Below are 12,803 nucleotides of genomic sequence, written 5' to 3' on the forward strand. Positions count from 1 at the left end.
ATTCTTCTGTTTTCCTTGAGGAAACAGTGCATGAGCTCATTAACAGTCAATAACAGGACTTCAGGCTAAACCCTTTATTCTATATATGAGGCAGAATTAATCTTATACATATGTCTGCCTCATAATTAACCATTCCCTTAGTGTCGGAAGTGTTAGTTGTATCTAATTTTTCAATACTATGAATGGTGCTTCAATAAAGATACCTTTTTGCATAAATTGTTCTGGGTATTACTATTAACTTTTAAAAACTACATAGTACTGTTTTCTTTTGATACATCTGAAACCTGTTTTGGCATATTTTAATCCCCCCCTCCATTGGTTACTTCATTATATCAGAGTAATTTGTTTACTAATGATTCCTTTCTCCATGGACTTGTGGTGACTCCTTTATCAAGATGTACTTGGATTTATTTCTTCCGTTCCACTCATTTTCCTTTCTGCTGAGTCTACACCAATACCACACTGATAGGACCTTTGTAATTCTGTAATATGTCATCATTTCAGGAAAGGCTGGACCTCCTATACTCATGTTTCAAACTTCATAGTGATCTTCTCATCCATTTATTCTATGAAGGACAGAATCATTTTGCTCTATCAAGATAAAATATTTCTAGGTACTGAACATAGTGTTACACAATTTGTGCATCTAAACACTTATAAAGGGTCTATTCTACCTTTCGGACCAAAATTCAAACCCAAAACTCAGTTGTGTGAGGGCTAGGGGTCATACCTTGTGTAGAGAAAGTGAGGAAGGTTGTCAAAAATAAATTACTGATTCAGAAAAAAAGAGCATAGTCACCAGTATTTGGGGTCCCACAGGGCACATGGAGGGGCACTCGATTGTTCACACACCCAACCCGGAGAAGCTCTGGGAGAACATCGAATTATTCCCTTAAACATGGTGGGACGAATTTCCCATTAGCTTATTTCAAACAGTTCAGGGTCTTTGAAAAAGCTTCCCCTCAAACTGCTTCAGTTCTAAATCTAAAAGGGATAACCTGGAAACGATACCAATTTTGAGAGCGTGGTTCCCCCTGCCAGTCATCTGGCCTGCTTCCTGTGATGTTCCTGTTTTTAGGTTTGGCAGAAACCAATCACTGAGTATGCATGACTTATAAATAGAAAACTGGGAGGAGAATGAAATAGTTCTTGAGTCCCTGCTAAATGTCAGGCATGTACTAGATGCTTTATTAACATTAATTAAATCCTTGCAATTACTGACTTACAAATAAAACAAGTTGGGGGAACATAAGGCCACAGAGCCTATAAATACATTCAAAGGAATGTTTAAGGTAAAACTCATTTCTAGACCATGCAGCCTGCTCCCCACCTTCAACTCCTCCCTCCCCCAACTCCAGAAACAGAAGAATATATCAATAACTCATTTTATTTTTCTTTCTCTGGCTCATCTTATGGAAGCTAGGAGAAGGGGATGTGCTAGGAATATCTTCTATCTATGGTGTTGATCTAGGCCCTTTCCCCCATTAATCCTCTAGTTTTTTGTTCTAATCATACAAGACACACACTATTATACACATTTTTTTTCAAATAAGGAACCTGAAGCTTAGACATTTTAGGTAACTTTCTTAAAGTCATACAAGTAGTAGGTAGCAGAGACAGCATTTGACTCTATTGTTTCTGCGACTTTTGTTTTTTCTACTAAAACTAGAGACATTTGCTCTCAATCAGGGCTCAGTTCCCACACAAAGACACCCTTTACAGGATTTATGTATGAGCCACCTGACTTATGGTTAATTTTTCATGAATATTTTGTTATACATGTTTGAACACTTTATCTAACTTTGGCACTTTTTATCTACTCTTGGCATTTTCTTGGTTTAAAAATGGGAATATTGAAAAGAAAGATGCTTTATATTTCTACCAAAAAAAACTTCTCAAATTCTTGACACAATTGGAAACTTGAGACATTTTTTTTTCAGGGCTGCAAAATACTGCTTGTGTGGACACACACACATTTAATATATGTAAATGAGTTACAAATACATGTTCTAAGGCAGTGAATCTTACCTGACATGTTGATACGTTAACCCCCTCATAGATATACCCTTCTTCACAGGACACAGAAACTTGCTTATTCACACTGAAATCATCTCCGTGAACAAGTATACGTGTTATATTTGCTGGCAGAGGACATTTTTTGGGACTGCAGGAGATTCTCTCAGGAAACCAATGACCGTCTTTCTGACAGGTGAATGTGTCTATAGCTGTATCCATCACATAACCTTCTAGACATCTGGAATGGAAAAGCCAAATGAGTGTCTTAAAGGGAGTACAATACAGCTGGTGACTTATTCTTGGATTTAAGATGATGTTCCAACACTCAGTGGAGATTTTATGTGACATATTAAAACTGATTCAAAGCTCAAGGGAATGGCGCTGCCATGCAAAAAACAAAACAAAACAAAACAAAACAAAAACAACAGAACGAGGACAATCAGATCAGTCCTCATTTGTCCACCCCAAGGATTAACCAAGCCTACGGTTGATTTAAATGTTGTTGACATTATTTACCTTTCTTGCAGGTAATATTAACACTGAACTCACTTTTATTCTGAAAATAGCTAACAGTTCTAAAAATTCTAGACAAAGTCCAAAATAGACTCAGATATTAACAAGAATACGACATAATTAATATTTATTGGGTATCTATATGTGCCAAGCACTGTTCTAAGTCCTTGATAGAGGGCATTTCTTTTAATCCTGAAAGGCAGATACTGTTATGTAACAAACCATGAGTTTGGTATTCAAACTCAAATCAAACTGGCTCTAAAACACTCTGATTTTTAGAATTTGCATTTATTTATTCAGCGAATGTTCACATAGCACTTATTAAATTCCAGTCACTGTTCTAAGTGCTCTACAAATATTAATTGATTTCATTTTAATGTCAACCCTATGAGTAGGTATGATTATTATCTTCATTCCCATTTGGCAGATGATGTGACTGACACCAGAGATACCCCAGGAAGTGACAGAGCTGAGATTCCTGCCTACGGAGTCTGGTTCCAGAGTCCGGTTCCAGAGTCCATGCTTTCACTGCCGTACTACACTGCCGCTTAAGTTGAACCATTTAATTAACTAACATTGACTAGGTGGATATATATATTTTTTTAATTTCACAAATCACCAAGCTGGATAGGACTCACTTTTGCAAACTTGTAATCTGTTTACTACAAGATCTGAAACATCATCAACACACAACAAGGAAGAACAAACAAGGGGGGTCTTGAGAAAGAGGTGATATCGGGATTTTTCAAGATATCTCACACATCAACATCCAAAGAGAAAGCTGAAAATATATTTCAAAAGCAAAGGATAATTGTTGTTTTTCTTCTTGGTGCATGATATACTACTCTTTGGCTTTCTTGTCATTGAGGATCCTCCTGTGGGTTTATTCTTACCGCAATCAGGAGAAAAGGAAGTCAGGGCTAAAATGCCCACAAGAACAGTTACTGAATTATTAACATCTAAGAAGCCAATATGTGAAAGATAATCCATAACTCCTTCACAGACGTGAGTCAAATCTAAGTTGATTTAGAGGGTTGATATATTTAGGGACATTCATTCCAATAAAAAAAAAATTAATTTATAGATTTATTCTGTATTCTCTCATTTCTTTTTAAGAATGCATTGTAGATAGGGAACTTTACAGAAAAACTCACTATTTGTGCATTAAATGCTTAGTTTGTTCAAATTGCGAAGTCTGAAAGGTTCCTTAAGATATCTCCCTATTTATATTGATCAGTGAAGGCATATGCTTTTTGACCTGAATTCTTCAGCTTTTGCCTAATATGTCCAATATTTGCATGTATGGATATAACCATAAAGTGGTATCATAAAGAAATTTACCAGCATGATGTTTAAAAGAAAAAAGAGCCTTGTGACTTAAGAGATATGAAAGCTAGCTAGAGAATCTTACTGTTTCATGAAGATCAACAGAATATGATAATCATGATACTTGTATTAGGAACTACAATCTGAAAATGTAGTTTAGTTTTTATAGACAATGGACTTCTACATAATTATGAATAGAATAAGGCCAAGGGGTTAAAAACTTCAGTTTTGGGAGAGCAGTCCAGAGGTGGTATTTTCCCAATTTGCTAAATTTTTGACCGAGTGCTTTTTATTTTACCGCCCTCCTGCCTGCACCCTTTGGAGATTCTAGAGCCACGGTCTTACCTGAGTGTCACTTTACTTTCATAGGTGTGTGACTCTCCAGTTGCTACTGCATTGGCGACAGATGGGGGTGGTCCACAGGACAGGGGCTCACAGACTGGATAAGGCTGGCTCCATGTCCCCTCCTCGGTACAAATCAGATCTGAACTCCCTTGGATGACATATCCGGATCTGCAGTTGTAAGTTATCGCATTTTCCTCCAAAGAGCCGCTCTCACTGATGAATGCATTTGGTATCGTTGGGGGAGAACCACAAGAAGCGTGTTCACAGTGTGGGAAGACAGAGCTCCACTGGCCATTGGCTTCACAGGTGATTTCAGAAGCTCCATGGAGCTTGAAGCCTTTGAAGCACTGAATCTGGGTTGCCTTTCCACAGCCAAAATCTGTCCCGTTGACAGCTCCATTTTGAATTACTGGTGTGGAACACCTGCAAGGCAGGCAGGAAGGTGGGCTGCCGCTCCAGGAGCCGTTGGAAAGGCACCTTCTTGAAGGACTGCCATGGAGCTTATAACCAGGAAAGCACTGATACTGTATATGCCCCCCGTGATAAAAGGAGAAGCCATTAGAAAAGCCATGGGGAAGATCTTCAGGAGGGCCACAGTTGACTGGCTTACAGAAAGGAAACTCTGTATCCCAGTTGCCATCTGATTGACAGGTGAGTCTTGGAGCACCATGCAACACGTAGCCCTCCTGACAGTGGAACACCACTTCCTTCCCAAAGCCATAGTCCAAGCCATCCATCACTCCATTTGTCAATTGCGGTGGGGTAGCACATCTGACAGGCACACAGAGGGGAGTGGTTCCACTCCAATTTCCATCGGCAAGACAAACACGACTCCTGGCACCCTCGAGTAAGAACCCTACATTGCAAGTGTACTCAACCTCTTTTTGAAATGTATATTCATCTCCTTTCACCTGGCCGTTGGCTGAGACTGGAGGTGAACCACAGTCCACAGGGATGCAGATCGGCTCATTCCCATCCCAATTTTTATTTTGTTGGCATGTTCTCCTCTCGTTGCCATTCAACACATACCCAGGATTACACTCATAGAACACCACACTCAGGTAGGTGTAGTTGCTTCCTTTGACAGAGCCATTCATAACTGGATTTGGTTTTTTGCATGAAATGGCCTCACAGGTTGGGGAAGCACCACTCCACTCTCTATTCTGTAGACAAAGTCTTATGTCAGAGCCCACCAGAATGTGCCCAGGTTTGCAGCTATACTGTATAGCACTGCCCATGGTAGTCTCTGTAAAATGCATAAAGCCATTTTCAGGAGCAACAGGCAAGTCACATTCAATTGAAATACAGGAAGGTGCACTTCCATTCCACGTTCCATCTTCCTGGCAGATCAGTATAGGGTTCCCCAAAAGTTCATACCCTGGACTACAGGTGTATGAAACCATGGTGCCATGTGGAAAGTGTGCTAAATGTGCAGTAGGAGATCCCTTTGTGTTTTCCCAGGATTTAGTCACTGCTCCCAGGTGATGAGGAGGGAGAGGAGTCCGATATGGAACTTCCATCAAGTCTTCTTCTTGGTCAAAATATCCTTGACCACCTTTGACCTTAGTACAGTCTCCAAAATCAATATGAGGAGGGAGACCACAGTCTATGGTTACACATGTTGGTATGGAGCCTGACCATCCTGACTCTTCACAGGTCTGCATGGCATGACCAGCTACATGGAACCCAGGAAAGCAGCTGTAGATGATCATGGCACCGAAGCTATAATCTGCACCCTCTACAAAACCATTTTCAATGGGTTGTGGGGGATTACAGTGGATCGCACTGCATGATGGGACATCCACATCCCAATCACCTGTCTCTAAACAAGTCAAGGCTTTGGGACCTTGAAGCCTGAAGCCTCGGTCACAAGAATATATAACGCTTTGCCCATAGTGTAGGTCTGTATAAGAGAATTTGCCATTCAAAATCTCCTTGGGTTTGGGGCACTCAATGGGTTTACAGGTGGGTTTTCCTCCAAGCCAGTGACCATTTTCTCCACAAAGGGTGGTAGTATTTCCCACCAACTCATAGCCTGGCTTGCAGGTATAGAGAGCTGTGCTGAGATAGGCAAGACCTTGCACATCGATGATGCCATTGAGAATTTCCTCAGGTTGGGGACATTCCACTGGGACACATTCTGGCAGTGGGGAACTCCAGGTACCATCAGCTTGGCAGGAGGTGGTAGGATTCCCTCTTAGGAAAAATCCATCCACGCAAGAATACTCGACAGTACTTCCAAAATGAAGACTGGAAGAGGGAGCGGGGACACCAAAGGGAATTAGGGGAGGTGGGAGGCAAAGAACCATCTTGCAAACAGGAAAAGAATCATTCCATTGCTGTGATAGCAAGCATTTCAGGACAGGGGGGCCCTGAAGGGCATGTCCTTCTTTACAAGAAAATGTCACCATTCCTACTTCACTAGCTAACTCCTTCAGGACGAGCTGGTTTTCCAAGAGGGGTGGCTCTGGGCACCTGGAAGGCACACACTTCTGGTTTGGCTTCTTATTCCATTTGCCAGACTTCAGGCATGTCCAAGAATGATCACCAATGAGCTCATAACCCTCATTACAGAAAAACTGAACCTTGGACCCTACTTCAAAAATTTCTCCTTTCATGTAGCCATTCTGGATTGGGGGAGGTTTTCCACAGTTGAGGGGGATGCATGACAGAGGGGATTCACTGTACCAGTGGCGATTGGCTTGGCAAACAAATACAGGACTTCCAACTGCTTTGTAGCCTGGATTACATCGGTATCTCGCTTCACTCTCAAAGATCCTGCCAGCTGCATGCTGTATAACAGGGAGAAAACAATTAAGCACAGTTTGCATAACAAATCATATGGTTGACTAAATACTGTGAATAATAATTTAAAAATTAAACTAAAAATACCTATGTTAAAATGAATCCATTAAGGCATAAGTAAATGTAGACTTCTGTTTTTTTTTTCAATAGGTCCACTCTATTTTTAATAAGCAAAAAGGATAGGTCAAATTAGGTAATCTCTACTGCAGAAATTTTTACCATAGGGTTGAGCCCATAATTGGTAAAAGACCAACCATTTAAAATTGATGATTTGATGGAGCACTACCAAAAATTATAAATTACTTAGTTCAAAAAAATCTTGCTCACCAAAGCAATGCTGGAGTGTGTTGCTTTAATCACAGAAAAGGAAACATACACATACAAACATACATCTATTTGTTAATGTTGTTAAAAAAGAAGCAAACAAAATATGTTTCATGGATATATTCCTAACAGTACCATCAGAGTTTTGTGTGTTCATTCTTAACATACTTCAAAAAAATTGCTGCTCTGAGGATGGGAAATAAAAAAGTAATACTTCATCTTTTAAACAGAAAGTTAATACTCATGATCTCAACATTTAAATAAATAAGTGCTTAATATAAGAACAAGTCCTTTTCTTTCCCTTCCTTCCTTCCTTCCTTCCTTCCTTCCTTCCTTCCTTCCTTCCTTCCTTTCTTAAAAAATGTTTAAGTAGGCTTCACACCCAGTGTGGAGCCCAGTACAGGGTTGAACTCATAATCCTGAGATCGAGACTTGAGCTCAGATCAAAAGTCAGACATTTCACTGACTGAGCCACCCAGGTGCCCCAATAACAGATCATTGTTAGGCAGTACGAAAGACGAATTAGTTATGAAAGCCTTAAAAGGATTATCATGGTAATGTCTAGCTTCCACGCTATCGTGAACTTCTCATTCTAGTGGACATAATTATTTGTTTTGTGCATTTATTTCTTGGGCACCCACCCGCATGCACATAAGCACCATACCATCAGAGGCCTAAGCTGTGTTGTTAAATGCCAGCTTTCCGATGCTTACCTGGTGCCTAGTAGGAGCTCCAGAGATATTTGTCAAAGAAACAGATGAAGAAAGCTCCCTTATCTTATATACACCCTCTTCCAATAGAATGCTAATACAGCTGAGCAAAGGTGTCAAACAGAAGGTTGTTACTGTTGTTTTAGAATATAAAGGAGAAAAGGTATTATGTATGTGTGGGTTTTTACATAGTGTTTAATTAGAATATTGTCTCTTTAAAATGGCCCTTGATTTGGGGAAATAGATCCTCATTACTGTTTTCTTTTTTGTTTAAGTAGGCTTCATGCCCAGTGCAGAGCTCAAGATGGGGCTTGAATTAATTACCAGGAGATCAAGACCTGAGACCAAGAGTCGGACGCTCAACTGACTGAGCCAACCAGGTGCCTCTTATTACCATTGTCTTGATGGACTTCATGAGAAGGCACATATTAATATGAAAGGAAGATATGTGTGGATCTGAGAGAGCTCTTTGTCCTGGTGAATCTATCGTTGGGTCCGCTGAAAGAAACTTGCAGAAGCTGCATTATAGTGAACGGGTGGTTCACGCCATCTGCTGTTTAAAAATTAGAAATGATACCAGATGTCTACAGGTTCCATTAGACCTTGTTTTCTACAAAATCTACATCCATCTTGGAATAACCTCTTCTACAAAGCAAAACAATATTGTATTAAAATTGGTTTATTCTAACTTCATAGTTAGGACCAAGGTGTTGCTACAAAGCACTTCAAATGTCTCTACGCCAGCAGAAGGTAGAAACTCTACATGAAAAGGATTCCTAACCTCTATCAACTTCTTGCCAATACTCACTACCTATAGGGTTAGCCACTTCTGCTTTTCAACAGTTAATTTGTTCAATGCCCTGCTTCCGAATCCCCGGTTAGCTGCAGTGGACTAGCTGTCAGTGACAAAAGCCGCGAACTACTCATTCATCAGTCTCTTACCTCCAGAAAGCCATTCTCAACCTTAGGTGGTTCACTGCAAGACACAGGGTGGCATGTGGGTGTGGGGCTACTCCACTGTCCTGTGGCTTCACAGGTGCTCTTCTTCTCCCCTTTGATGTAGAACCCTCTGTTGCAGCTGTAAGCCACGATGGCTCCAAAACTGTAGTTTGATCCACTTGCATAGCCATTCAGGATGCTTGGTGGCTCTCCGCACCGCACGGGGATGCACCGGATGGACATGGGGGAAGGGCTCCACTGCCCGCCTCTCAAACATTCAATCTTTGCTGAGGTGTTCAGTACAAAACCTTCTGTGCATTTAAAGCTCACAACTGACCCTGCTGCAAATTTTGCTTTGCTCACAGATTCCAAGATGCTATAGGAAACAGATGGAGGTTTTTCACAGAAATGAGCTATACAACGGGGCATGGCCTGACCTTCTGGGGGAACCCACTTGCCCTGGGCATTGCAAAGGAGCTGGGAATTGTCTGCCAGGCTGTAACCATCTGAGCAATAGTAGAATGCAATGTCTCCAAATAACCGATGGGCAGTCTCTGGAGAGGCGTGTTCCACGTTGGGGGGCTCATCGCAGGAGACAGCCAAACACTGCTGGTTACTTCCATTCCACTTGCCATTGGCCAGGCATTCAATGGTGTCAGGACCAGCAAGGGTATAGCTATGAGATTGGGAGGAAGGGAACAATAACTAAGCATAATATTTGAGAAAAGGTATTTGCATCTTTGTATATTCTGTTTTTATTTTTTTATCCTTCCAACAATGATTTTGCTTTCATTTGTTATTCTTTAAAATAGTATTTGCTAAGATGGAGGCATAGTAGGGGGACCCTAGGCTCACCTCGTCCCTCAAACACAACTAGACAGCTATCAAATCATTCTGAATAACCAAGAAATCGACCTGAGGATGGACAGAACAAACTGCACAACTAGAGGGTGAGAAGAGGCCACATCAAGAAAGTGCAGAGACGGTTTGGGGGAGAAATGGATCACAGGTGCCGCAGAGGGGAGAAAGCCCTGGTGGCAGACAAAGGCGACAGAGAAAGCCCTCAGGGAAATGCACACAAGAGAGTGCTTCCCCAAAGCGATTGGCTGAGAAAATGAGAAAATGAGATTGGCGAGTTTTTGCAACCAGCAGGGCTTTAAGACTGGAGTTTTAAAGATCGGCAGGCGTGGCTGGTGTAGAGACCTGAGGACGCTGCCCTGCTCCTGGAGAGAAGGCAGGCAAGCGGCCCAGGGGCAGATGGCGCGATCTGAAGAACACCTAAGCCACACGAGGAGACTGTTTGCTCTTCTTGGACAGCACCCGTGGGAGGTGGCATTCACAGAGTTACCTCTGCAGGGACAAAACAGCCGGCAGGCACCATTTCTCCCCCTTGCCCCACAGCATGAATGCAGAGCCACTGGCAGTAAACAGCACAGCACTGACGCTGGCTGCCTGACCTGCTTACACCAGGTCCCACAGCCCCGAGCTCTGCTGTTACCGCCCTTCTCGGGCAAGTCTGCCCCAGCACCGATGCAGTGGGCTCCTTTCCCTTTCAGACCAGCACAAACCCCTGCCCACATCATGTCTTCTGACCAGAAAGTTCTGCAAGGCTTCAGCTCTAGTGGAGGGAGTATCAGGTCTTACTGAACAAGCAGAGCAGGGCACATCTACTTAGGGCTCACTATACTCTGGCCAAGGACCAAACACTGTCCACAGCAGGCAAGGAGAGCCTCAGCAGATGACTGGCCTAAAGGACAGAGCAGCTAAAACATAGCACCAGAGTGTACTCAGCACACACCGGACACCCCCGGAAGCCCCAGGCCCCGGACACCATATGACCTCTTCTTCACAAAGCCATTCCTCTCAGAAGCAGGAAACGTAACAGGTTTTTCCAACACAGAAAAGAAGACAGAGCCAGACAAAATGCCAAGACAGAGGAATTCATCCCAAAGGAAACAACGTAATAAGGTCATGGCCAGAGAGATCTTATTGAAACAGATATAAGCAATGTGCCTGATGGAGAATTTAAAGCGACAATCATAAGGATACTTGCTGGGATTGAGAAAAGAATGGGAGACTTCAGGGAGGCCCTCCACAGAGATTAAGGAACTAAAAAATAAGCAGTCAGAAATGAAAAATGCAGTAACTGAGATCGGAAATAGACGGGATGTAGTGAGCACAAGGCTGGAAGAAGCGGAGGTACAAATAAGTGATCTAGAAGATAAAATAATGGAAAATAAGGAAGCTGTACAAAAGAGGGAAAAGAATTATGGAACATGAGAATAGACTCAGGGAACTCAGTGAATCCATCAAATGTAATAACATTCATAAGAGTCCCAGAGGAAGAAGAAGAGAGAAAAGGGGACGGAAAATTTATTTCAGGAAATAATAGCTGAACACTTCCCTAATCTGGGGAAGGAAGCAGATATCCAGATCTAGGAGGCACAGAGAACTCCCACCAAAATCAACAAAAGGCAGGCCAACACCAATGCATATAATTAAATTTGGAAAAGATAGCGATAAAGAAAAAAATCCTAAAAGCAGCAAGACAAAAGATGTCCCTCACTTACAAGGGAAGAACCATAAGGCTAGCTGGAGATTCTCAACAGAAACTTGGCAAGCCAGAAAGGAGTGGCATGATATAATCGATGTGCTGAATGGGGAAAACCTGCAGCCAATAATACTCTATCTAGCAAGGGTATCATTCAGAACAGAAGGAGAGATGAAGTGTTTCCCAGACAAACAAAAACTAAAGGGGTTCGTGACCACTAAACCAGCCCTGCAAGAAATACTGAAGAGAACTCTTTGAGTGGAAAGGAAAGACCAAAAGTGACAAAGACAAGAAAGGAACAGAGAAAATCTCCAGAAACAACAACAAATAATAACATGGCATTAAATACATTCTAATAATAATTCTGAATGCAAATGGATTAAATGTTCCAATCAAGAGACATAGAGTGTAAGAATGGATTAAAAAACAAGACCCATCTATATGCAGCATACAAGAGACTCATTTTAGACGTAAAGACACCTGCAGATTGAAAGTGAGGGGATGGAGAAACATTTATTGTTTATCACACAAACAGGCATCAAAAGAAAGCCGGAGTGGCAACACTTGTATTAGAAAAACTAGATTTTAAATTTTTTTTTTTTTTTCAACGTTTATTTATTTTTGGGACAGAGAGAGACAGAACATGAACGGGGGAGGGGCAGAGAGAGAGGGAGACACAGAATGGGAAACAGGCTCCAGGCTCCGAGCCATCAGCCCAGAGCCCGACGCGGGGCTCGAACTCACGGACCGCGAGATCGTGACCTGGCTGAAGTCGGATGCTTAACCGACTGCGCCACCCAGGCGCCCCAGAAAAACTAGATTTTAAATCAAAACCTGTAACAATAGATGAAGAAGGGCACTTTATCATAATAAAGAGGACTATCCAACAAGAAGATCTAACAATTGTAAATATTTATGCCTCCAATATGAAAGCACCCAAATACATAAAACAGTTAATGACAAACATAAAGGAACTAATTGACAGTAATACAATAATAGTAGAGGACTTTAACACTCCACCTACATCAATGGGCAGATCTAGGCAGAAAATCAACAAGGAAATAATGGCTTTGAATGACACACGGGAACAGATGGATTTAACATATATTCAGAACATTCCATCCTAAAACAACAGAATACACATTCTTTTTGAGTGCACATGGAACGTTCTCCAGAACAGGTCACATACAGGCCACAAAACAAGCCTCAATAAATTCAAAAAGACTGAAGTCATGTCATGCATATTCTCTGACCACAACACCATAAAAATAGAA

The 12,803-nt window shown here is 41.7% G+C and overlaps 1 protein-coding gene across 1 annotated transcript in view; it reads right to left on the reverse strand.

Moving 5' to 3' along the window:
* The window catches only part of SVEP1 (sushi, von Willebrand factor type A, EGF and pentraxin domain containing 1), a 198,515-nt gene that overhangs the window by 36,785 nt on the left and 148,927 nt on the right, over positions 1–12,803 (reverse strand). Inside the window, exons 37-39 of the mRNA XM_047099519.1 lie at positions 8,982–9,654; positions 4,201–6,992; positions 2,029–2,254 (exon numbers count right to left, since the gene is read on the reverse strand). Coding sequence (XP_046955475.1) covers positions 2,029–2,254; positions 4,201–6,992; positions 8,982–9,654 — 3,691 coding nt within the window. The remainder of the gene's footprint in view (positions 1–2,028; positions 2,255–4,200; positions 6,993–8,981; positions 9,655–12,803) is intronic.

This window comes from Lynx rufus, unplaced genomic scaffold, assembly GCF_022079265.1.
Source record: "Lynx rufus isolate CCGP_SWC_20201006 ecotype Redwood Valley unplaced genomic scaffold, mLynRuf1.p SCAF_10, whole genome shotgun sequence".
NCBI lineage: Eukaryota > Metazoa > Chordata > Mammalia > Carnivora > Felidae > Lynx > Lynx rufus.